This window comes from Coturnix japonica, chromosome 3 (genome assembly GCF_001577835.2).
Source record: "Coturnix japonica isolate 7356 chromosome 3, Coturnix japonica 2.1, whole genome shotgun sequence".
Taxonomy (NCBI): Eukaryota; Metazoa; Chordata; class Aves; order Galliformes; family Phasianidae; genus Coturnix; species Coturnix japonica.
The window spans coordinates 57961395-57986674 of NC_029518.1; the positions used below are offsets into that span (position 1 = coordinate 57961395).

At 39.2% G+C, this 25280-nt stretch overlaps 2 protein-coding genes across 2 annotated transcripts; one reads left to right on the forward strand and one right to left on the reverse strand.

The window, feature by feature from the left end:
* Positions 1 to 20: 20 nt before the first annotated feature.
* FAM162B (family with sequence similarity 162 member B) lies at positions 21 to 7351 on the forward strand. The gene is made up of 4 exons (XM_015858631.2): positions 21 to 572; positions 986 to 1097; positions 2916 to 3024; positions 3212 to 7351. Exons 1-4 carry the CDS (start codon positions 317 to 319, stop codon positions 3308 to 3310), a joined length of 576 nt encoding a protein of 191 aa, XP_015714117.1. The 5' UTR covers positions 21 to 316; the 3' UTR covers positions 3311 to 7351.
* KPNA5 (karyopherin subunit alpha 5) lies at positions 4094 to 25255 on the reverse strand. The gene is made up of 14 exons (XM_015858619.2): positions 25126 to 25255; positions 23040 to 23173; positions 21079 to 21180; positions 20900 to 20999; positions 20054 to 20148; positions 17820 to 17951; positions 17083 to 17171; positions 16074 to 16173; positions 14388 to 14551; positions 13635 to 13713; positions 12203 to 12328; positions 11627 to 11754; positions 9566 to 9744; positions 4094 to 7719 (listed from the first exon to the last, which is right to left on the reverse strand). Exons 1-14 carry the CDS (start codon positions 25127 to 25129, stop codon positions 7532 to 7534), a joined length of 1620 nt encoding a protein of 539 aa, XP_015714105.2. The 5' UTR covers positions 25130 to 25255; the 3' UTR covers positions 4094 to 7531.
* Between the last annotated feature and the right edge of the window lie 25 nt (positions 25256 to 25280).

Genomic DNA, 25280 nt, shown 5'->3' on the forward strand with positions numbered 1-25280 from the left:
TGATCACTGTTCCGGGGAGCCTGTGCCAGTGCCTGACCACCCTCTGGTGAAGAATCTTTTTCTGGATAACCAACCTGACCTTGCTCTGTCATGACTAGGAGGTGTAACACCATCACCTGTTGATTCATGCATTGGGATGCTCTGGCTGAGACACTATATGCCACCTGCACGGCACTGCCACAGGCTGCTTGCTAAATACATATTCTGTACCTGTTTCCAGACTTCCTTTAAATGCTTGTTTTTTGTTGTTATTTGTTTTCCATTTTTGTACTGAGTGAGCCTGGACCTCCCCGAGTGTTTCTCTCACCATTTCCATATGACTGTTTTAAGGTGGGCGGGTGAAGTGAAGCAGGCGGTTCCTATCAGCCCCCCAGAGCTGAGCAGAGTGGAGCAGAGCAGAGCAGAGCAGAGCGAGGGACCCAGTGGTGCGGGCTGCCTGGCCGTGCCCATGCTGCCACTGCCACTGCGCCTCCGCCCCGGGCGGGTGAGGAGTGCCCCGCTGCTCCGCCCGGTCGCACTACGAGGAGCCGCCGCCAGCGACGGGCCCGGGCGGGGTCCAGCAGTTCCCCGCGGTAAGGGTAGGGCTGGGCTGGGGATTGGGGGCCCCCCGCTGTCACCCTGAGCCTCGTTACTTTGCATTCTTGTTTAAATGCCCAGGTGTAAGGCAGTAGGTAGAGGGATGTATAAATGAGAGTCATGAGGATGCTCCCCAAGGGAGATGGTCCAGGGGCTGTGCTGAGAGATAAGCACTTCCATCCCTGAAGGAGTTCAAGGATAGGTTGGATGGGGCCCTGGGCAGCCTGAGCTGGTGGGGGGCAACCCTGCCCTCATCAAGGGTTTGCACCTGGATGGTCCCTTGCAACCCAAAGATAATTCTCTGATATGATTCCCCCACCGACCACAAAGGCACTAAGAGGGATCTGCTCTTTCCTTCATTACTGCCACTCCTCACAGACTGATGGGGTGTTTCTTTCCAATCCCGCAGCTGAACAGGCCCACAAGGTGGTTGCAAGCTACAAACCTTCAAAGTTTGACAAGAAAATCCTCCTCTGGACTGGTCGCTTCAAGACAGAAGAAGAAATTCCTCCGAGGATCCCGTAAGTGCTCCAGGTGTATTCCGAGGGTAGCACTGAGCTGAAGGACATGAAGCAAAGGGTGCCCAGCAGTGCTCTGCAGAGCTCAGACTGGGAAGCACTGAGAGCTTTGAAATGAACTAGCAGGAAGGGAACGTTGCTGTGTTGCTCATAGGTTAAGGAGAATAAATGTTCCCTACTGGAGTCCCCAGATGCTATAATTAAGAATTGGATTCTTCTAAGCAAAGTGCCTTGGTCTCTGCTTATAGTTGGTATATATCCACACCACCTTGTTTATTTTGTTTATTCCTGCTGTGTAATCAGAGAAGGATGTTATCATAAACTGCCTGTTCTATTTATTGCTCCCATAAACAGTTCTAAGGGAGTTGAGAGCTGCTAAATGATCACATCAGCCAAACTGTAATTTATTATAGCTTAAAGAAGAACATGAGGAAAAAAATAGATAAAGAGATTGTGAGAAAAAAATCCCCAAAGGCAAATAGTAGGACAGCTGAGTACTGAATGCAGCCTCAGCCACTGGTTGACCCTCTGCTCACCTCAACTTGCTGTAAATTACTCTTCCCAAGGTGTCTGCAGGACACCACTTTGTGCCATCGCAGCACACAGAGCTGTATGAAGCAGTGAGGACATCCCCCAGACTTTCCTGCGCCTGTTTGTTCCCAGCAGCACTGCTGCTGCTCCTGGGGCTGAGCAGATTCCCAGAGTCCAACTGCTTTCGCTCTGTGCTTATCCCATTGCCTTTGCTTACAGGAAGGTTCAGGCAGGTCTCAGAAGCATTATTTGCACTACTGAAGTCATCAGGAGGTGTTTGTAAAAGGCCTCTGCTAAGCCCTGCACATGTGCACAATAACCACTTGGACTGACTTTCTGCTTTTTGTGCAGGCAACACATTTCTAGCACTCAACACAACATTCCAAAAGAAGTTAGTTTTAAGACACTGAAGGTGAACTGTCAGTTTCCAGTGTTAATAAAGCATTGTAAGATACTGTTTGCTACCTGTGAAGAAAATGTGGCTGCTGAAGGTGTGTGGTATTGAGAAGCAAACCTGCAGCCCTCAGTCAAAATGTTTAAATCATTGACAGCAAACAGCTGTTACTGCCTTCAGCAGAGGCTTAGCCAGGACCTTGATGAAGGATTGAGTAACAAGGGCCCTAATGTGCAATTAGAGGAGATAATAAGGTCTGTTTTCCTTACAGCAGGGACAGAAAGCAAGGAGAAAGTGAAAACCTGCTTCTGAAGAGTTTCAATTAGTGCACTGAGAAATAGAATTAGGTTTATAAGCCAGACCAATAACACTTAGAGCTTTGCTTTTGTTCTTACAAATGGCTTCTGGATTAATGGCTTTAGGTGGCAGTCTGTTCTGCGGTTTGTTTTAAAGACTTTGTGCTTACACTGTAACATGAAAAGGGCTCTTTGTAACCTTGGCATTGCCAACCATTAGCCAGGAACCTGCCCTGCATCCTGGTGCGTGTGCTGTGAGGACTGGGGGGGGGGGGGAAGTAAAGCAGAGCTGCCTATGATTTGTGCTTTTCCACTGTGTAAAACCTTTGAGAAACATGTATTTATTTATGCATGTATATCTAAAACCAATTTAAGAAAATCCTAAAGGAATATAGCACACATCCAGCATTATAACAAACATCGTAGAACAGTGCTTGCCAAGTGCCACGTCTGGCTCAGGAAATGGCTTCACTGAAATCTCTGCAATGTTTGCTGTGATGGCCAATTCATTTTTCACTCTGCAGTAGTGACATCACAACTGTGAGGTCTTGAGCAATGCTTCTGTTTTTTAATTACTCCATTCCAAAACTTTACTTGCAGGCCAGAGATGCTTGACAGGGCAAGGAACAAAGCCCGTGTTAAAGCTTGTTACATCATGATCGGCCTTTCAATCGTTGCCTGTTTTGCAGTGATTGCTTCAGCCAAGAAGGTGAGTATAGTGCTGGCTTGCTTCTGTGTAGCATACCTCAAAGCGATGAAATTATGTGAGAACTTAAGGCGCTCCTATTGCTTTGAAACAAAGCATTTGGTTGATGGTTAATCCTGAGACCAGGCCCATTTCTCCAAGCTGATGGTGACTCACAACGTTGCTCTCATGGAGGGTTTTCCTTCCGCAGGCTGCGGCCCGGCACGAGTCCCTGACAAGCTGGAACATGGCAAAGAAGGAGAAGTGGAGGAGAGAGGCTGCACTGGCAGCGGAGTCAAAGCCTAAGTAACTTGTCCTTGCCCCATGTCCTTGTAGGACCCAAGTTAGCAGTCAGGAGTGGTTAGTGAATTAATTTCACCACCCAATGGACAACTGTAGCATTGCACAAACTGGAGCTAACAGCACTGGTTCTGAGATCACAGAAACTGAGGTATTTATTAAAGAAAGCGTACACACTTGCACCTGATTAACATCAGAGTCTGTTACACAATTAAAACCAATAACTACAAAGAAGATCAGGTCGATGCCTAAGAATGAAAGGTAAAGGGCTTGCCAAGTATCTGCAATCTGACTTAAAACCTTCCTTTCAAGGCTTGATGTTGAGCTCTACTGAAAAGATCAGAGCTCTTTACTGAAAAACTAGTTGTATTTTCCTCAATGAAAGGTTAAATTATAGTAGACCAAAGAGTACTGATGTGACAATACTGAAACTGCAAAAATAAGGGGACATACTATTAATGTTTTGTAGTTCTAAGCATGTAACAAACTAATCAGCAAGAATGCTTCAATTTTTCCATACCAGGAAGAAAAGGCTTGGGGAAATGAAGGCAAGGGAAACAAACTCCACTCCTTAGAAACTTCAATAGGAATTCCCCAAACAAGTGGTCAGTTCTGTATGTGACCATCACACTACTGTATGCTTGGTCTGATGTTTAAAAATCAATGTTAAAACAAGAGGCGCTCCATCACAGTGCACAAACCAGCCTTGCTGAATTCATTATCCTCAGTGTTGTATTCAAAGCGGCATTAGGTGAAGAAGCCACACTCATTTAAAACACCAAACACAACACACTTCTGCAAAATAGGTTTTTATTGGTTTCCGTATGGTATTTGGAGATTTAACATTCCGTAATATTGCATACTACTCACGTGGGGTTTGTTACAGTAACGGGCCTTTGGCCTGGATTTAAAGATGCACTATTGCTACCTGAAGGTAATACAGGTTTGTTATGTGAAGACCTTGTGTGGTAACTGAAATTTCTCATTCCGGATTTCAGTGAACTCCGAGGTTCACCGCTGAACTTTTCCCAGCTGGCAGAACAATGGCCAAACCCCTCAGTTGGACAACTCAATACATTTAGACCAACTGAGCACTAGCCATGAATCACAGACAATAGTGCATCCTTTTTAAAGACAGACCTGACAACAGAAACGTTCCAGTTGCAAGCTTCTCCTACAACTTATTTCTGGGCCAACATGATTACTATTGTTTTTTGATTGCTGCTAGCAACAGTTCTTAAAGCAAATCCTAGAAAATTAAAAAGCCGTGTGAACCAGTCCTCAGACAAAAGTGCAATGATGAAGAAATCAGATATGATACAGTGTGTCAAGAGTGGAGAACTGAAAAACAAATCCCATGTTTTGCATAGTTGCATAGATCAGCTAGCTGGTATTCGCATTGAAGCAAAACAAATGGTACCCTATTAATACCACCCACCCCCCAAACTGTATTTTAAAACAGACTTCACAACTGATGGGGTACATCGGTAATATCATACAAACACCAAAATGATTTTCTTTAGTTGTTTGGGTTTGCTTTTTTCCCCTTCACTGGTTTCATCTGTTTAGGCAACACTGTCAGGCTCACATCTGTACTGATAGATGACTACACCACAGATGACTATTAGACGTCATCTTTTTATGCTGTTCCTTAATGTGCTTTTAATCAAACGTGCAAGAAATCCAATGATATATAACAGGAAGGACCATCTTTTATGCTTATGAACATCTCTCTTTTTTTAAACAACATGAGAATAAACCAAGTGTTGAGTTCAAATAACTGTTTCATTAGCTAAAGTCCATCACTTTCATCTCCCTTTTAAACTATTACACTTAAATATATCAGACATGAAATATATTTAATCTAAATGCATAAAGTGCAGTCACTAACTGTTCAGACAATATATCCACAAAACTGAAGACATTCTTTCAAAACAAATATAATACTTTGTACGCCCCCTCGTCTCATTTTCAAGTCTTTTAATCAAGATTTTGATAGTTCAGATTTGGTTTAAGTTCGAGAGGCTTATCAATGCAGTGTTTGTAAGGTCCTCCAAATAAAAAGCAGGCACAACTGGTTACAGAACATTATCGAATCAAGTCTGTTAGAAATAATGGAATACCCTGTTACCTGAATTCTTTATTTCTACACTAGAAGAACATTGAAATTCAGCATTTACTAGCAATCCTAGTAGATTTCCACAATCTCTACCCTGTACTTTGAGCAGATGGTGGGAAGGAAGGTCAGCATATGCAAACTGAAAACTGTAAGAGTAAAAAGGGCACAAATACAATCATCTAATATCATATGAAAATTTGGCAGCTGTACTCAGATTATCACACTACTCAAAACCATTGTATGCTGTACAAATCTAGGTTTAAAGTGTCATTTGATAAAATATCTCATTATTCAAGAGTTCATAAAGTAACAGCACTCCTATATACACGCTTCTTACACCTCTAAATTCCAGTAAAAAGACTTCAAAAAGAGATTTTGTTCCTCCCAGTTATATCTTAGTCAAAACTGACCATTAATCTTAAAAATCCACTTGTCCCTCATTCGAATACAATATATCATATATTGCTGCAACATCAAAGCAAAACATCTTAGAATCCTAACTTGCACATAAAAAAAAATCTAAGTAGAAAATGATACTGTAAATGATATCACCCTTAATAAGTACTTTTCAGTGCATTAAAGTACTGTGCACAGTGTCATGGGATAAGTGATTTCATGTCTGAATTGCAGCTTTTTATGAAGTATGAAATGCTGTCATATGCCAACTCACTTAACCCAGGAGTCTGAAGATAATACATTAATTACAGATAAAAAATAATAAGTCATACTTTAGTTAATCCAAAGTATTAGTTTCTCCAAATGAAACATACTACTAATATTCCAGAATCACTACAAATATGCAAGTCCAAGCACAGCAAACATTTTTCTGTACTCAAAACTGTTAACGTGAATATTTGAATTCTGTTTCTGTTAGTGTTTAAACAGCAAACACCGTGTACTGTAGAGCCTAAATATTTAGAATACAGTAACTTCTAGTTAGTTTTGGTGTCCACATACTTAATGTGTATTTACAGTATAACAAATTGTCAATTAGCTGGAAAGGAGTGATTCTCTTTTCATTCCACACTGCAGTATTTCCATAGTCTTACCAGATGAGAACGGAGTCAGCAAACTTAGAGAACAACTCCAGAGGTGGGGGCATACTTGGTCAAAAATGTAACACCTACTTTCTCAACCTTGAAGAAGCTACTGTTACTAGAAAGAGTAACACTGCAATGTTTCCCCAACTGAAGTGGTGTTACTACATTTTGGCAGGAGGCAGCTGTAAACCATCTGCTTTGTATTTCCAACTGTACAAATGACCATCTCCGTCATCCACGATTGCAGCATTCTTGTGGTAACTACGGCGGCTGCTTCCACAGCAAAGTATTGTGTTTGTGGCTGACTTTAAATGCCATTTAGCAGCTTTAATTACAGAGCAAGCACCAAATGACCAGCAAGCTCTCTGCTGATTCCAATTTGAAAAACCTCTGAAACAGTTTCTTCCCACATAATCGTGTAAAAGCTTTTTCAGGTACTCAATATTACATACTGCGTAATTATCATTATATATATGTATTATGTCTTTAAATACATTTTATAAATAAATTCCAACAGTGTGTGGTATAGTAAGTAATGCATGGAAGTATCATAATTTAAATAAATATTTTTCACATTCCAATTCAGCTTCTAACAAGCTCATCTTTATTTCATGCCTTAGTTCTGAAGCAATGTTCAATGCTTCAATACAAGAGGTAGATTTGATAGACTGGGCAAGTCAAGCCTACTGCCAAAAATACAACTGTCAGTAACTGTATTGCTGATATGCAGGTTTAGACTACAAGAAAGATTCAGAACCACTGCCTTAAATCCTTTGAAGTCTTAGCTTAGCAGTTCCTGTTAAATTGCATGTAATGCTTTGCTTTAGACATGATTACTCACAGTTGTTTTCTGTACACATGAGAATGGAAAAAAAAACCACACCCAAACGAATACAGAACAAAGAACAGTTGTATCTAACAAAATATAAAAGTGCATGAGCTGCTTCTTCATCCATTTCTGCAAAACACACTCAACCTTCCCTCTAACTTTGGCCATAAAGAAAAGACTTCTGGAAAACAAACGAAAACTCTACAAGTGTATACATTTTATACTTGTCTTCACTTAAATAGTTCACAACTGAAATCCCTCCATTGGAGCCTCCTGCTGCTGGAAAACAAACTGCTGCTGACTTTCATCCACCTGAGGTGCAATACTGGAATCCTCTTCTTCAACGCCAAAGTAATGCTCTATGAGTTCAAAAGCCTTTTGGTAGATCTCTTGGTTTTCATGCCTCTGAAGAAATTCAATTTTATCAAGTCCTAAATTCAAAAGAAAACATTTTCATAATCTAGTTTCTTCAGAAGAATTTAAAGGGAAACTGGTTCTAAGTATGAAAACTTGGTGGTGGCACTTAGATGAACTGAGATGGATTGGGGTAGCATTTGTTTTATTTAATGTAACTGATTTTCACATTCAGTGGGGGCAGTTGCTTTTCTTCCCCTCACCCCCCCCCCCATTTTATTTTTGCCTTCCATGCCAAATACTCCTAATGGATACATTACTGAATTTCTTAACCCACGTATACCTAGCTTTCATTTTTTCTGCAACACCTTCTGCTGTTTCAACTATTTTTTAAACTATAAATATAAATCTAGGGAGGAAGAGCCTATTGCATCTACGTAGAAATAGAATTTGTATACACAGAAAGCAAGTAAGTGTGTAAGCAACAAAACTGCTTGACACAGCAATTTCCAATACCTTCATTTCATTCTATCATCACCTAGGGAGCTAGGAGATATAGTTTAGGGGTTTTCTGTAGGTATGGTGGAGGGAGGACGGTTGGACTAGATGATCTTGTAGGTCCTTTCCAACCTTGTAATTCTGTGATCACATCTATCAGACTACAATCACTTTTTTTTTCCCCTCAAATTTAGTCTGTAATTTGATGTTGCTTTGTTTCCAAGGGTTTATCATGGGTAAGCTGGAGGAAATAACCTGCTGTCAGAGTACCTGGAGGTCAGTTAGATGAGGTCTCAGAACTCATTTTTAGCTGTTTAAGACATTTCAGTTTCAATTTACATCAAATTAGGAAGAGTTAAAAATAAATTCTTCTGGTGATGACAGAAGATGGAGAAATAAACATGGTGCCATCAGCTATTTCCACTACTGAGCTTCAACAGCCCACTCAACTAGCAAATTTAATGTCTAAATTCTCTATTTGTAAGTGAAGTTTACAACAGACTCAGGATTTGGACCAGAATAAATTTAATTAAGCTAAATACTTTTATCCCTTTTATATGTTAGGCTACAAAGAAGGTCCCATAGGTTGCAGATTTTAGAAATGCAGCTCCTAAACAGAGAATTTAGATGTAGTGCCTAACTTTGAAGAACATTTAGGACCATCTGGTCAGATATAATACAGTCATCCAGAACTGTTGTGACCAGTTGTTGAAACACAGACATCTGCCGCTTCTATGCTGTCAGAAACTATAAAAAGATAAGCCTCCATAACTAATGCTGAACTCGTTATGATAACAAAATCTGTGTTTACATTGTAAGTCAGTATTATTTAGCTGTGAAATGCTACAAATGCAATTTTAGTTTTGATCGTTTAAACTGCTTTTTAAATGTAGTTCAATTCCACAATTCTTAAAAGAAGAAACAGAACAAAATACTTCCACATATACTCATAAACTTATATTATCACCTGCAATGGATTCTTGCAATTACTGATATTTACTATGTTAACAAGTGTCTGCCTTCAGGAACAAGCAAAATTAACTCTGATCATTCATCCCTATACTGTAATGAAACTGAACAAGACAGAATTATATATTTAAGTAATAAAACTATGCTTCAGGTTTAGGTGATAAATTTATGCCAGCTGTGGTTCCAACAGATGAGCATACCTGTTTGTTAAGCATTTCTCAGAACGTTCCTCTTTAGGCACATTTCATGAACACAGACAAGAACATCCAAAAGCTTTCTGCATTTAACTGCTTCTCCCACCAAACTACACTACTTAATTTGCAATGCTTTAAAGCCCACTTATGCTTGAGTTAAAAGTTATTATTCTACACTCACCAAAATAGTTCAATACATTTTTAACATTTCCCTGGAACAGGTAAGTTTAGGTGTGTAGCCCTACAGTAAGTAAATTCTTACCATATGCTTCCTCTATAAGGGCACAGTAAGGATTAATGCCCATTCCATTTTGCTTAGACTCTTGTTCTCCAAGACGCAGAATATTTTCAAGTCCATTCAAAGCCACCTGTACTATTTTTGAATCCATCACAGTCAGGAGGTCACAAAGAGGCTTGGTACAACCTAGTGCTACCAAATACCTTTAGGACAGGAGAAAAAACAGAAGAGGTTGGGGTGGAAAAGAAGGACTGATAAACCAGCACATTTACACTTATACGACATTGTCACACATTAGCCATCATTTAGTTATAAAAGAAATGGCCAAAACAACTACAACAAATAACCTAAAGCATGAAACACAAAGATAATCTCAGTCTGAAATGCAGTAAGTATTCTAATTTATCCTAATGAGAAAATTGAATGTACATTCCTAACTGGACTCCCACATTTGTAGACTATTCAACTTCTTTTCACTTATGATCTTCAGACAGATCACACAGAATCACAGAATGACCCAGGTTGGAAGGGACCTCAAGGATCATGTAGTTCCAATGCCCCTGCCTGGCAGGGCCACCAAACATACACCTTTACTAGATCAGGTTGCCCAGGGCCCCGTCCAACCTGGTCTTGAACACCTCCAAGGACGGGGCATCCACAACCTCCCTGGGCAAGGGAGAATGAGTACATGAGAAAAAGGTCGACAAAGGATAGTTCTTTTCTCAGACATTAAAACACTGCAGTGAAAAAAACATCATGTAAACACATTATAAATGAGTAAGAAGAGGGCACACTGCTCTGAACCAACACAGTTCATACTGCTAACTCATCAAGATACTAACATTACCTACTGTAAAGGACACAACAGTAAATACAACCAAGTTCTGTGATTCTGAGCAGCCTAATTCTTTTTTCAATTTTGCACCAAATCCTAACTTCTGGAAGACATTACCTGTGTTCTTGTTTCTAGTCTGCATGGAAAATGATGACACTAATGTCTGTCTGAATCAAGAGACTGTTTAAATATTTATTAGTTGTTTTCAATTATCCTGCAGCTGGACAGTAGTACCTTGGGAATCTTAGAAGGGCTAAAATTTCATGACAGTGATAGCACCTCTGTATTTTGTAGTAAGAAGCAACCTTTATGGTATTACTTGTATGTTCAATATTTGAAGATCTAGTATTAAATTTAAGATATCACATTGTGCAAGCAATTAAAGTAACTAAAACAAACCCAATCTAACAACAATAAACACACAATACCAACAAACATTCCTTACCACACGAAAACACACAGTGGCAATACAGTAAGAAATCAGAATGAGGTGGGTTTTTTGTTTGTTTCTATTTTAAATAAACTAACATGCACTTACTGCAACAAATCTCCTGAACACGCTGGTGGAATTGCTATACAACCTTATGTGCTCAGGCTTTTAAATTTTCAATGCTTCACACTATTATTTTAAAATCCATTTATCAACTATTGATTAAAATTGATTAACATGTTAACGGCATTCTACGAATAGTACTAGAGAGCAGTTTACCCTAGTTATTCAAAAGATCCACTCTCTGTAGTACTTTGATAGTTGCTAAGTAGATTTTAAATCAAATTCTACTTCGGAAAAAGTTAGATATCAACGTAATGTAGCACTGTTAGCGAGTTTAAGTACATGAAGAAACCACTGAAACTCCTAAAGTCCTCTTATAGAGAGAAGCAATCAAATTGGACAAACTTTCTAAACAACTGTCCTACAGCTTTCCATTTTCAAAACATTCAGACTATTTGCTGACTGTTTCAATAGGGTCTGACAGCATAATATTGACTCTGGGAAATTACCCCATTAAAGGTTTATGTCTAATTATCCCAAAACCAAATTAACTGAGTTAATTTATTAATTATATTGCATAAATTTGTGTCGCTTGTTCCGAGCTTCTATATGTTTAAGCCAGTGTACAAACAGAGCTGAAAAAAAATTAGTTATGCTTAGGTTTTTTGTTGCTCTGTTTGTCAGGATTCAGTTTAAGGAAGAAAATGCCTCAGAAAAGGTATCTAGGTAGAGAAAATAGCAATATACATGAGCCTACCTGATCTGTTCAGGAGTTCCTCCTGACGTTGCATTTGTGATAGCCCATGCTGCTTCCTTCCTGGTGCGAAATTCTGCTTTCTGAAGAATCTCAATCAATATTGGAAAAATATTTGCATCTATAACTGCCTAAGAGACAAAAAGAGGATAATGATTATTGATAAAGGTTAATATATACAGGGCAAAAAGATTAATACATTCGCTACAGTGGTAAGCAATGCCTGTTCATATCAAAGGAAACAATGTTTCCTTAGAAGGCTTTGAACTAACTACAAATGCTAAAACAAATTCAGAACTACTACAGCATTGCAATTAGTTGATTTCTACATGGTGATCAGGATACATCTTACCAGATACATCTATTAAAAAACTATAGGACATAAGCACAGAATTTGAAATTTTTAACTGGAAAGCAAGCCTCACCTGATCTCAAGACATCCAGAACTTACACAAAATTATGGACTGTTAGAACTACAACAGCTAATGCAATCAACATAGCATCTTATTTCCCTTTGTGAATGAAAATCAAGTGAACTAGTAAAAACGAACCCACCAAATTACTACATAATGTTTGTACCTGAATTTGAGCTCTGTTTCCTGCAGTAATATTTGAAACTGTCCAGCACGCTTCTTTTCGAATAGATTCCTTGGGACTACTAAGCAAATGCAAGAGACAGGGTAACGCAGAGCAATTTAGAATCACCTAAAATAATTGGAGAATTGAAGATTGATTTGTGTATGTATATGCACAGATATATCACATTAGAGGTAACTTCAAAAGAAGGGTACTTTGCAACACATTTATGTTACAAAAAGTATCAAAAATAACATTCAGCACTTGCTCAATACTGTAGCATCTAAACAACAATCCAACTGTCTATACAATTTGAAAGAAACTGCCCTCAACTAAGTTCACATCAGAAGACTAAAGACACCAAGACTGCATAAGGCTGCCTAATGCCACAGCATGTACTTTTACATGCCTAAGTGTAAACCTAATTTGTTCATTTCCTTTTAAAGGGACAGATATTCTCTAATTCCTTAGTGAAAACTGCCCCAATAGAGCTCACAATAAATTAGGCAATTATCTGATTTCACTGTAACAAATTGCATCAGTCAGACTATCATACACATTTTTATGGACAAAACAAGCATACGCACTGCTTAAAACAATGAGAACTTTGCATCTGAAGGCTTGAAAAAGGGAATTACAACACAACCGAATCTCCCAATAAGGAAAATAAATAATTCCATTATTAAAGGAAAGAAGCATTTGAAATACCACTCAAGAATGAAGCAATGCACTACATACAGTGCCGTAATAAAGTGTTCCTTCTTGCAGGAATTTTATGATTAAAATACCAGATTGTACTGAAATGAGCTGTACAGATTTGTTTAGCTTCCTTCACTTTCATGTCATAGAATCTTTTGAGTTGGAAGGGACACCTAAAGACCATTAGTCCCAACTCCTGTGCAAGGAACAAAGACAACTACTGCTCGATTAGGGTGCTCGGAACTCCATCCAGCCTTATCTTGGATGCCTCCAGAGATGAGGCTTCCACCACCTCTCTAAGCAACCTTGTTCCTGTGCCGCACCACACCTACTGTAAAAAAATTTCTTGTGTCCAATCTAAATCTCCTGTCTTCTAGTTTGAAAGCATTTTCCCTTGTCCTATCTCAACAAACCCTGCTAAAGAGTCTGTACTACTTCTTACAGACCTCCTTTAAACACTGAAAGGCTGCTACCAGTTCTCCCTGGAGCCTTCTCCAGGTTGAACAGCCCCAGCTCTCTCAGCCTGTCCTCATAAAAGAGGTGTTCCAACCCTTGGAAGTGTTTCTTCAGCCTTAATGTACATGGTCTATATATGTGTGTGTATATATATATATATATATATATATATATATATACACGCCTGTATTAGACATACATTCTACTGTAATTTATTATGATATTTTTCTAACTACTTTTCTTCCAGACAATTCATTTTTCTCAAATCAACACATCTTACCTGTGTTTGGATATCATCACCAGTAACAATATTTCCAACTGCTCTTAATGCAGGGGATACCACCTTGTAATCATTATGCCTGGAGACAAATATTGTTTGATGTTACCAAGTAGCACACTATAATTTTCATTTTCATTTAGCAGTGATTTGTTTTGGGTGGTAAACTGTTAGAGAACACAGCATTACTTCATCCTATTCTCCTGCTATTCAAACAAATTTGACAGGTGCAACCAAATGGACCCACACTATGTTGTCAGTGTCGGCAGCTACCATCTGATCTATGCTGCAGTTCCCAAACAAATACAGGGATTTAATTCTCTTTTTCTAGGAAAATAACAAACCATAATGTAAGTATTCTGCAACAGTTCCAAACTAGCCCAAGCCTCCAGACTTTATGAGTTCAAATAAATAAATAAATTTCAATGTATTTCAACTACATCTTCTAGAAAGGAAAAGGAAAAATACAGCATGAAAATTAAATTAATTTAAAGAGATTGATTTACAATTAAAACTTCAGCCATCGCCTTCCTATTCTTCCATGCAAATGAAATCCGACTTTTTTTTTCTCATTTAACATCAAGAAGTATTTTAGAAAAAGCATTTTTCACTGTCAACCACTGAAAAAATAATCCCAGGAGCCAAGCAAGCTAGCAAATAGCTGAAAAGTTTTCAGACTGATATCATGCTCTTTGTTTCATGAAATAAATTCAGACTTCTGGTGAAAAAGCACTCTCAATGTAAGAGAGAACTTACATAAGCAACTCTACCAATCTTCGGCACACTCCAGAATCAATAACAGCTTGGATTTTATCATTGGGTCCATCTGAAAGGTAAGAGAGGGCCCAGCAAGCATCTGCTAATACATCCGGATCACTGCTAAACAACAGTCTTGATAATACATTTAAGCAAGGAGCAACCTAGGTTAAAGAAAAATGTTGCAAAATTAAATGTTTTGTGTATTCCAAAAAACATTCTGCAAAGGCATACAAGTGCAAAACTATTTACTGCCAAACCACGAGTTCATTTAGTGATACAAGACCTTGCTGAAACATTTTCCAATTAAACTAGACACACAATTTGAATGAGTGAATTGGCTAAATTTCAATTAACAGCCTACTTACTTGCAGGTACTACATTAGGTACACAGTTGCTCAGCTTTAACAAGAACTACCTGCTTCTAGAGGTAATCAGATGATCAGGAATTACTGATGCTTTCCTGAATCACTCGAGAGAATAATCATATTTTATACAGAAGTGCAATTGCTTATTCGTAATTATCAATTTACAGTCACTTTAAGAATCTCAGAGTAAAATCAACATTCACTGAACCATACAAGCTATGGCTATCATACTCTTCAGGCTCTACACAAACAGATGGAGCAATGTGAGCTACATTTACCTTACCACTGGTTGAAACCTGACAAGTTATAACAAAAACAGATTGGGAATTTCACATTCTTTACAGAACTTAATCTTTAACCTGGTGTTAGCTATATAATTCAGCCTTCTTTATGTGTCCAGCTAGTACTATGACTAAGGGCAAGAAGGAAAGGAGCTATTCTTATATGCAAGTGCATACAGGATATCCTCTTCCACTGAAGTTAAAATAGCTTAAGCAAGGAACCTTTTTTTTAATTGCTGCCAGAATGAAACACTACTGGAAGATGTAATCTAGCTACAGCAATTGTGAGGCGACTGATGAACTGACATCGGAAATCTCATTTTTTAGTAAACCTTGAAGAGAGAGTAACAAGTAGCAACTCAGTACTCTGTGAGTGAAGTTCTAAGACACACAAATTGACTGCAAATTACATTCAGCGATCATTTTAACATCAGCCAGAATACTCAACATTCCATTCCATCTTCTATTGCCATTACCAGAAATTAAACTTCATACTGAAAATAAAAAGCTAATGCTCCTAACTACAGACTATAGTCATACTGTCTCGAAAAGTGGAGAAAAAGTGAATGAGAGAGCACACAGGCAAATCACCTCTTAGTAGTCTGAATTCATTGAATTTTTCCTCTATAAACAGCAAGGAAAATTTTATTCGTGCAGCATCTTTTAAGTAATCATAACATAAAAAATAAAGGAAAGAAAGAAAGAAAGAAAAGCTTCAATCACAACTCACATCCTCTAACACATGCCTGCAGAAAATACAGATTAAAAGGATTTGGTGCCAAAAGTACTCCTTGCTTGTCATTGTTTCAGTGAATGCATCTGCCCTAATAACTTCTCTGTCATTCAATTATTTAATTTTATTGCTAACAGGTCAAAGTAGAAAACATTGAGCAGGTACAACTCAATACAGACTCAATTTAATGTTTTTAATGTGATCACACATTCTTGCCTATCTCCAGATTCAAAGACTGTGTTAACATTACAAACAGAAGTTTCCTTTAGCTTTCCAATTTCTTGAAATGAGTACTTCATTATACCTTACTGAAGTCTGGAGGTGGATTCTTGCCTCTACAGAGATTTGAGAGTGCCCAGACTGCATTTCTAGTTGTGGTAAGACGATTTGAATTTGTTAACAGTCTGTCAAAGAGAGAGAATGAAAAATAAAATAAACAAAATCGTTGAAAAAGTTAAGTATTTTTCTTATCTATTATCACCAATGCCTTATATCACAAAACAAAAAAACCCAATCTTATTATTGGGCATTAGTTTTATGTTATTTCTCTTTATCGCTGTAACTATTTTCTTACACATGAACATCACATTCCTAAAGCACACATGCTTATAAAGTAAGCTACTGCTCATACAAAACAATCCTTTCCAAAGGCATAAGAAAATGCAACCTACCCTAGAGCTGACCATAGAATCATTTAGGTTGGAAGTCCAAATATGACCCAACCATACTACCCTAACTAACAACCCACCTCTACATCACATTTTAATTTAATTTATAATGTTTTAATTCATAAGACCCTATTAATATTTTAATAAGGTCTGCATAAAATATTAGAACTTAAAGATATATTTCATTTGTTTTAATGTTTTTAACAGAATAGACTGGGAAAAATTCAATACCTGAAAAATCAGGTTCACTTTCAGATACAAATCAAAACTTACCAAACCCTCAGCCTTTAAATCCTCAAGGAAAGCAATTACATCATGTTCCTTTAAGCTGTTTTAAAAATGCTTTAAGTCAGTTTGGTATTTTAAGTTAGAATAAATTGAATACTATTTCTGTTGGGTAGTTTTTTCCCCAGAGCCCACTGCAAAAGTACAGTAAGCAGTGGAATAATACTCGTAACGAAGAGAAATCTGCCAGCAGAACACTGCTCATGTAATGCCCAGTCTGCTGGCGCATCTCAACAACCAAACACTGGAGATTGGAGTTATCAGACAAAAAAATAGAGAAGCCAACCAGTTAGAATCACACAAACATACGACTTATATAATCTTTCCCACCTTATGCCGGTAACAATTTACAATACTTACTCCAAGAGGGGTGGTAATATTCCACAGTTTAATACAAAGTCTCTGCATTCTGCGTTATCACCAGCAATGTTACCAAGAGCCCACACTGCCTTAAAAATGAAAGCATCCAAGTGAATTTACACATGCCTGCAAATCAGATAATCTACATATCTGTACAGATAATCCACATATTCTTACAGCAAACACTCTGGAATCCAAAAAAATCACAGCACAATCCTGAATATAACATTTCAGAAGACCAATGATTTATATTCTGAATTTTCTGTGAAATACACAAAGTCAACTACCTATTATAGAAAGATAAAAATAAAAGAAAAACTAACAACAAAAATAACAAATTCAGGAAGACACTGATGAAAACTGCAGTAAGAAGGATCTAAGAAATAAAGCTGCATTGTAAGCTAGGAAAAAGAAAATTACATTTTGTTTTCCACTATGTTATGTTGTTTGAGACTCTGTCCACCAGTACACAGCACAAAGGAAATGAGGTGCTTTTCCTCACATTAGTTAAGAATATTAAAAAAAACCACAACAGGCTCACAAGGACTTGGAAAAATTGGAAGAGGCTGGGGAATCATAAGGGAAATAAAACACTTTTCCTGGAGTCAAATCAGTGGTATAACAGGTCAATGGGACTTCAGATCTTTTTATCTGAATTAAAATAAAAATGCTGGAGAGGAGGGAAGACGTTCCTAAATGAATTTTATAGTTATAAGACACTGCAAGAAAACAGTTACCTGCTCCTGTACATCTTCAAACTCTGAACTAAGCAGCTCTATGAAGATGGGAACAGCTCCGGTTTCAATTACAACTTTAGTATGTAGAAAAGTTCCAGACGCTATGTTTGTCAGAGCCCAAGCCGCTTCAAACTGTTGTGGAGGAGAAAAACAAAAAATTACCATGTTAAATAACTGAGCGGTAAAAATCAAAACAAAAACAACCAAACACCAAAATTTGTTGCAAGCAGTTTAATACAAGAGTTCCAGAGATTACTTATCCAACTTTTTTCCTTTGCACTCCAATGTAATTGTTACTATTACTGTAATTTCTGTGCCGTAAGATTATCTGTACTAACTGGTACAAATGTTTTTATGCTATGCTCAGTTATTTTAATGCAAATGTGCACAAGGCTACCAGTTACTCTTAATCGTTTTGACACTTGTTTTTCCCAAGATTACTTTCCAAGAGTTTTAGCTTTCAAGTTTTCATGTATTTTTATTTCTTTTGTAAGATTTCAACTGTAGAACAACACACTATTTCCAAGAAAAAAACAACAAACCAAAACTAAAAAAACACCCAGATTCTGCTCAGACATCTACACTGATGCTTTCAATACACCACTCAGGAAATCATCTTGAACAGAATCACAGAATCACCAAGGCTGGAAAAGACCTACAAGATCATCCAGTCCAACCTTCCACCAGTCACCAATAGTTCTCACTAAACCATGTCCCTCAACACAATGTCCAAACATTCCTTGAACACCTCCAGCTTCAGTGACTGTGGGATACTGTGGGAGACAGTGTCAAAGGCTTTGCTGAAGTCTAGGTAGACTACATCAACAGCCTTTCCCTCGTCCACCAGACGGGTCACCAGATCACAGAATCACAGAATGACCTGGGTTGGAAGGGACCTCAAGGATCATGAAGTTCCAACTCCCCTGCCTGGCAGGGCCACAATCATAGAAGGAGATCAGGTTGGTCAAGCAGGACCTGCCCTTTGTGAACCCATGCTGGCTAGGCCTGATACCCCAGTTGTCCCACACATGCTGCGTGATCTCCCTCAAGACAATCTGCTCCATAACCTTCCCTGGCACTGAGGTCAGGCTAACAGGCCTGTAGTTCCCTGGATCCTCCTTACAACCCTTCTTGTAGATGGGAGTCACATTGGCAAACTTTTCAGTCTTCTAGGACCTCACCAGTCAACAAGGAGCACTGTTAGATGATAGAAAGCAGCTCCGGCTATCACCTTCTGCCAGTTCCCTCAGCACTCTCAGCTGAATCTCATCTGACTCCGTGGACTTGCGGCAGTCCAGTTGGAGCAGCAGGTCTCTGACTGCATCCTCCTAAATTGTGAGGGGTTTTGCCTGCTCCCCAGCCAATACTACCAGGTCAGAGAGTAGAGAACCCTGAGGATAACTGGTCTGATCTTTAAAGAAGGCATTCAGAACCTCTGCCTTTTTCCTATCCTCAGTGGTCACATTCCCAGACTCATCTAGTAAAGAATGGAGGTTCTCCTTAGTCTTCTTACTGTTGATGTATGTATCTGTAAAAGAGCTTCTTGTTCCTTTTTACCCCAGCAGCCAGGTTGACTTCAAGCTGGGCTTTTACCTTTCTGATTTTCTCTCTGCACATCTTAACAAGTTCTCTATATTCTTTCTGAGTCACCTATCCCTTCCACAGTAAGCAGATTCCCTTTTTCTCCCGAAGCATCAAGAATAGCTCCCTATTCATCCATGCTGGTCTTCTTCTCCGCTGACTCATTTTGCAGCTCAGAGGAACAGCCTATTCCTGCACCCATAAGACCTCCTTCTTGAAGAGCGACCAGCTGTCTTGGACCCCTTTACTCTCTAAGATTGAATCCCAGGGGGCTCCCCCTGCTAGTCTTCTAAACAATTCACAGTCCGCCCTCCAGAAGTCCTAAGTAGCAGTTTTGCTGCTCCCTCTCCTGGCTCCACTGAGAACAGAGAACTCTACCATTTCATGGTCACAAAGGCTGCTTTCCACATCCAAATATATGACCAGCTGAATACATCACCCTAAAGACTACTAAATTCACAAGACTTGAGCTACAATTCCAGTGGCAATTGTTAAAACTTAGGATATCTAAAACTTACAGCTTTGATGGATATAATTACATTTTCATATTAAAAATAATAATATTAAATTTACAAAATCAGCATGCTTTCCAAAGCTGTTTTCAGGTTTTCTAACCCCATTCCAAACCCTAAACAAGTACCAGCCAAACTCACTTGCAGCGTGTAATTCTCACTCCTCTCGAGAAATTTCACAAATCTCTGTACTACTCCTGGTTTTTGGATGACTTCATCTATGGGCGGGTTGGGCTCTGGGGGATAAAAAGAACAAAAACAATTCACATGCATAAGACTAACAAAATAAGACCACTGAAATTACTTTTTCGGTATGACACAAAACATGAGTGATTCTCAGAAAACATACATTTCTAGCCTTCAAACAGTTTAATCCCAAGAGCAGGACTTTTTTTCCTTCATAAGACTGCTGGATAATCTCATAACGTGCTGTAATTTAGTGATTGCTCTATTCTGTACAATAACACACAATTGCCTATTGGCATTTAAGCACAACACTCTTCCCTCAATCAACAGAAATACAGCTTTAAATAATCAAGTATACTCTTGTCTAGTAGACTGTACAAATAGCAGCATGAATTTAAGACGATGTTTTACATGAACAACAACAACAAAACAAAATTACACCCATTTTTGGCAAGTCATATCACTTTTATCCCCTCAAACACAGAATCAGAAAATCTATTACTGCAAGACATACTTCAAGTAATGTTAGTGTGTCACTGTCAGTTACTGCCCTGTATACTTATATCAAAATATCCTTTTCTTTGTTATTTAGTCCAGAAAACTGAACAACAGAACAATAAAACTTTTTGTATTTAGTCATTAGGTTAGAATAGACGTGGACCTGGTTTTGTTACAAACAAACTGAGAAGCTTCTGCAAGCTCTATTTTAAGGTAAAGCAAAATTCAATGTTGACCGACTCTGTTTGACTAAAATTTGTAATAATAAAATAAGAGGAAAAAGAAAAATTAATGCTTGCATACCTTTAGATAGCAGTTTTCTGAATTTCTGAGTTGCTGTGAGTTGCTGATCAGGATCATCCGAGAAAATCATCTGTACCATATCTACTGTGATAACTTCCTCCTAAAAAGAAAAGGGCAGCTTTGTAGGATTGGCACAAACACATTAACACAATATTCTAGACATATCCTAGAGTGATTACCTCAGGAATAGGTACAGTAGAGCTGACGTCGGGATCCTGAATTGGACTTTCCACCATAGATTCTTCATTTCCCGGGAGAGAAACATTTCGACGTTTAAAGAGCTGAACAAAGAAGAAATGTGGAGAAATGTGGGGGAAGTTTATCACAGAACAGGTACTGATTGTTACTTGAAGACACTGGCTTTCACCTGTACTGGCCAAAGCACTTCAACCACTCACTTTCCTGTTCATCCACACAAATGGAATTCTGCTTTAAAGTTTAAAATTTTCAGATTATGTGACCTTAAATGTTCTCTGTATCCTAAAAACATTTTGGTATTGGCTTCAAATACTATCTATGTTTAAAATACATACCTGTGCTGCGGTATTTAATACGTTATGCTTAATGAGTGGCTCCTCATTTTCTAGCATGCAAACCTAACAATCATGTTAGCCTGCTTACTTCCACAGACCAAACCTAAAGTATGTACCTTTGATTTAGTACTACACTTACAACTATAATCATTAACAATTCTATGAATAACATGCTGGTAACTTTAAAAATAAGTGTTAGAATCTCAGACCACTGAGTGTCTCAGATTTCATCAGTAATCACAATAATAAAAACTCCTGCTAAGTCCTGGAGAAAGTTTTCTTCATAAAGTTGTCTACACACATCTGCATTTCTGTGGTCACACGTGCCCAAAACCAAACAAGCAACACCAAATTTACATGTAATTATATTACAAATAGGAATCTAAAACAAAGCATTCTCTCTCCTTTGCTTGATCAAACTCTGGATTGGGCACAAACCTGGACCCTAACAATTGCACAGTCCTGAATCAATGTTCCTCTTTTAGGAAATCAGCCATTCTTCCTAGCACTCAACAATGCCATACAGGATCTTGTAAAAACGTAAATGACAAAAATGTAAACCGTTTCTGTCCAGGAAGACAGTCTATCTATGATTTATAATTTCTTCTGGAGCAAAAACAGTCTCACTTCCCTACACAAACTTGATCCAAACAGTGCTAAAGGAGCTGAAAACACCAGTCAATTATGGCCAAAATATTCTCAACAACATTCAGTGCGGCAAACAATGTTTTTCTTTTTGTTTTAATAAATAATTTGCCTACGGAGCATTTATTACAAAATACACAGAACTTTCAGCAGGAGCTGCAATTCAGATCAACTCAATCACAGGTAAACGCTCCTGCAGCATACTTCTTCTTACTCTTACCTCTCTGGCCCAACTAATATAAATTCTTTTTCCATGCAGTAGCACCACTCTCTCAGGAGAAGGGTAAACATTCCCACCTCACAGGAGACTGTAGATCAGTGCCTGGGATTCACTAGGTGGTGGGAGACAAAAGTCAGCCCCTTTAGAGTAAGAAGAACAAGCTATATTCCTCAATTTCCAGGCAATGAACTACCAAATATTCTGGGAAAAGGAATTACCACCAACCATGAAATTACACATGAAATCACTAAAAAATAAAAATCAATAAAGACAACTTAAGTTAAAATATATGTAAATTCATGTTTACAGATCACTGTTTGTTGGCCACTTCACTAGGCTATGGTAGAAAAACTCTTGGGCAATCTGAAGTACATCCCTCTCACTTCTAATAGTGCATCTCTGGCTCAAACTTTAGAAGAGAATGAAGGTTTTCCCATTCTTACCAGAAATAAGGTTAGCCTTTCAGCTCAGTCTTCAGCTCACATGTTGAAAATGAGACTAAGGACTAGATTTAAGAAACACAGGTCTCTACTTCAAATGCCACAGTGACTTACAGTGCTTCTGTTCACCTTTTTGATTTATAATCCTACTGAGAGGTGCCTGGTGCTTCCCAAGACTGCATAGAAAACAGACTTAATTTGGTGCTCTGGCTTGTACTTCACAGAAGGAATCTGCTCAGGTTCTTTTACATATCTGAATTAGGCTGCATGAACACTTAACAGCAGCTTATCAAGATGCTTACTTGTTCTTCCCTTTTCTGTTTCCGAAGCTGGATTCCTTCCTCTTCTCTTCGTCTGCGCATTTCTTGAGGATTAAGTGCATTATTTTTGTAGCTTTTCATTCTGAAGTTATCTTTCCCTGGGCTTGACATGATGTCTATTAAAAAAAAAGAAAGAAAGAAAAAAAGAAAAAATAAAAGAATTACTCCAAAACGTCAGAGCTTGAAAGGCAAACCTACCATCTCTCATACTAGAAAAGTATCTAAAGCAACAGCTATATACTCCAGTAGCTGCTGGCAATACCCAGTTCATGAACAAAAATCTCCAAGAGAGAAATAAGAGAAAAATCTTTGCCTACACAGGCATTTCTGAATTGCACATTAAAGCACAGGTCACTTCAGAGATCAGGCACCTCATTAAGGGGCATAAGCAACAAGTTACTGATCTTATGAGCAAAATGAGACAATAAAAGCAAAACCACCAGGTTGCTCAATTTTGACCTAATGGAAGGAACAATTGTCTGCCACCATCAGCAAGTACAGGAATTTGTTTCTTCCCTCAAATCAAATCCCAGAAGAAAACCTGCTGTAATTACTGCTCGATTTAATGCCTCACTGCATAGAATAGGTTCTTCATTATTTTTTTATACCTTTTTAACCACAAAAACACAAAACTAAAGGCTATGCTAAATTTCCTTTTAATTTTAATACAGAAAAACTCTACATGAAAAAAAAGTATAAATGGCTAACAGGATCCAGACAAGTATTCCCTTGCAATTTAAAATAATAATATGACTCATCCTTAATTAACAGCTCATTTGATGTACAAGGAAGATTAGAATCTGCCTGTCATTTCAGGCATATCAGCTGCATAAAGAAAAGAGCAACACATGATTATGTTAAATGATCAAAACTGACTGAACAAGGTTGTGAACAGCCCAGTGCTAATATTCAAAGCTAAAACTGTCACCTTCATTCAGAGAAGCAACTTTCAAAACTGTGATTCGAGACTTCAAGCAAACTCAGTTGTTTAGAATTCTTTCACAACAAGAAAACATGCATAAGGCAATCTGACCCACAGGCACAGTTCTTTGCCAACTTCCGTGCTGAGATATTTATTTTCACATTTTGTTTAATATCAGCAGTATCAAGGCCTGCTGAGTAACAAACACAGGCTGTAAGAAGCAACCAGACCCTGCTGTTAGGCTGGCACCAGCAGGACACTCTAAGGGCTCAACAACCTGTTTCACCCAAACACAACTGCTTCATGAGAACCTTTACGGACTGTTGCCATTTCTGGGCACAGAGCTGCATGAGATGCGGTATGAAGTTGTCTTCTAATTCACAGAACTTCAAAAGTGCAATTTAAAAAGAAGAGCATTCTGTCTAGCAACACTTGTGGCTTAACTAGTCCTCAAACATCATCACCTTCTTAATCACACACGCCTTGAGGAATGATTTGGGCCAGTACACCTGCCAGGCCAAGCAAGAAACCAAAGATGAGAAGACTGCATTAAAAGTAACATCAAAGTTACACAAGTTCTATGCAAGAGATCAAGCAAAAGGAAGCTCTCCTCAAAAAGAAAAGCTATCGAAACCATAGCTTCGGCCCCTGTCCCACAACAGCTTTGGAACATGAACCAGAAGGGTAGAGCGAAGAGGTGCTTTATCTACTCAACCACCACGACTGTATCCAGACCACATTTCTGCTACGCCCAGCTATGCCTGTGTTACACTGATCCCTGCGGCAGCCACATCCTGCATGCCGCCCACCTGTTGTGCCCCGCAGCATCGCCACCCCTCAGTGCCCGGAGGGCCGGGAAGCCGCGTCAGATCCAGCCAGATGCCCGGCCGGAGGACACCCGGCCCCGGGCTCAACTACCGACGCTTCTCGCCTGCGCCCCTCGAAAAGACGACGGGGAAGCGCTCTTGCCGGCGGCGGGATGAAGGCAGCCCCTGACTGAGGGGCTCCGTCCCGTTGCTGCGGGACAGTCCCAGCACCGCGCGCGGCAACGCCCCGCCATAGCCCAGCGCCCCCGGGCAGGCAGAAGCTCGGTCACGCAGCACGGGGCACTGAACGCGGGGTCCCCTCCGACCCACCGGCTCTTACCCATCGCAGCCGGGACGCGCCGCGCCCGCCGCCCCCAAGGCGAGAGGAGCCCGCGGCGCTCGGCCCCCAGCCGGACCGCAAGATGGCCGCCGCCACTCCGCCCCGCGCCGCACTGCCCACGGGCGGGCCTCGCCGCTCCCAGCAGGCCCCGCGCG

Excerpts from the sequence above, each read along its gene's own strand:
- FAM162B (XM_015858631.2), top strand. The coding sequence starts at position 317 with ATGACTGTTTTAAGGTGGGCGGGTGAAGTGAAGCAGGCGGTTCCTATC. Across the intron at positions 573-985 it reads GGGTCCAGCAGTTCCCCGCG|CTGAACAGGCCCACAAGGTG; the intron begins GTAAGGGTAGGG and ends CCAATCCCGCAG. Across the intron at positions 1,098-2,915 it reads GAAATTCCTCCGAGGATCCC|GCCAGAGATGCTTGACAGGG; the intron begins GTAAGTGCTCCA and ends CTTTACTTGCAG.
- KPNA5 (XM_015858619.2), bottom strand. Across the intron at positions 17,952-20,053 it reads GTGAGAATTACACGCTGCAA|TTTGAAGCGGCTTGGGCTCT; the intron begins GTGAGTTTGGCT and ends CCTCCACAACAG. Across the intron at positions 14,552-16,073 it reads CACCTCCAGACTTCAGTAAG|GTTGCTCCTTGCTTAAATGT; the intron begins GTATAATGAAGT and ends TCTTTAACCTAG.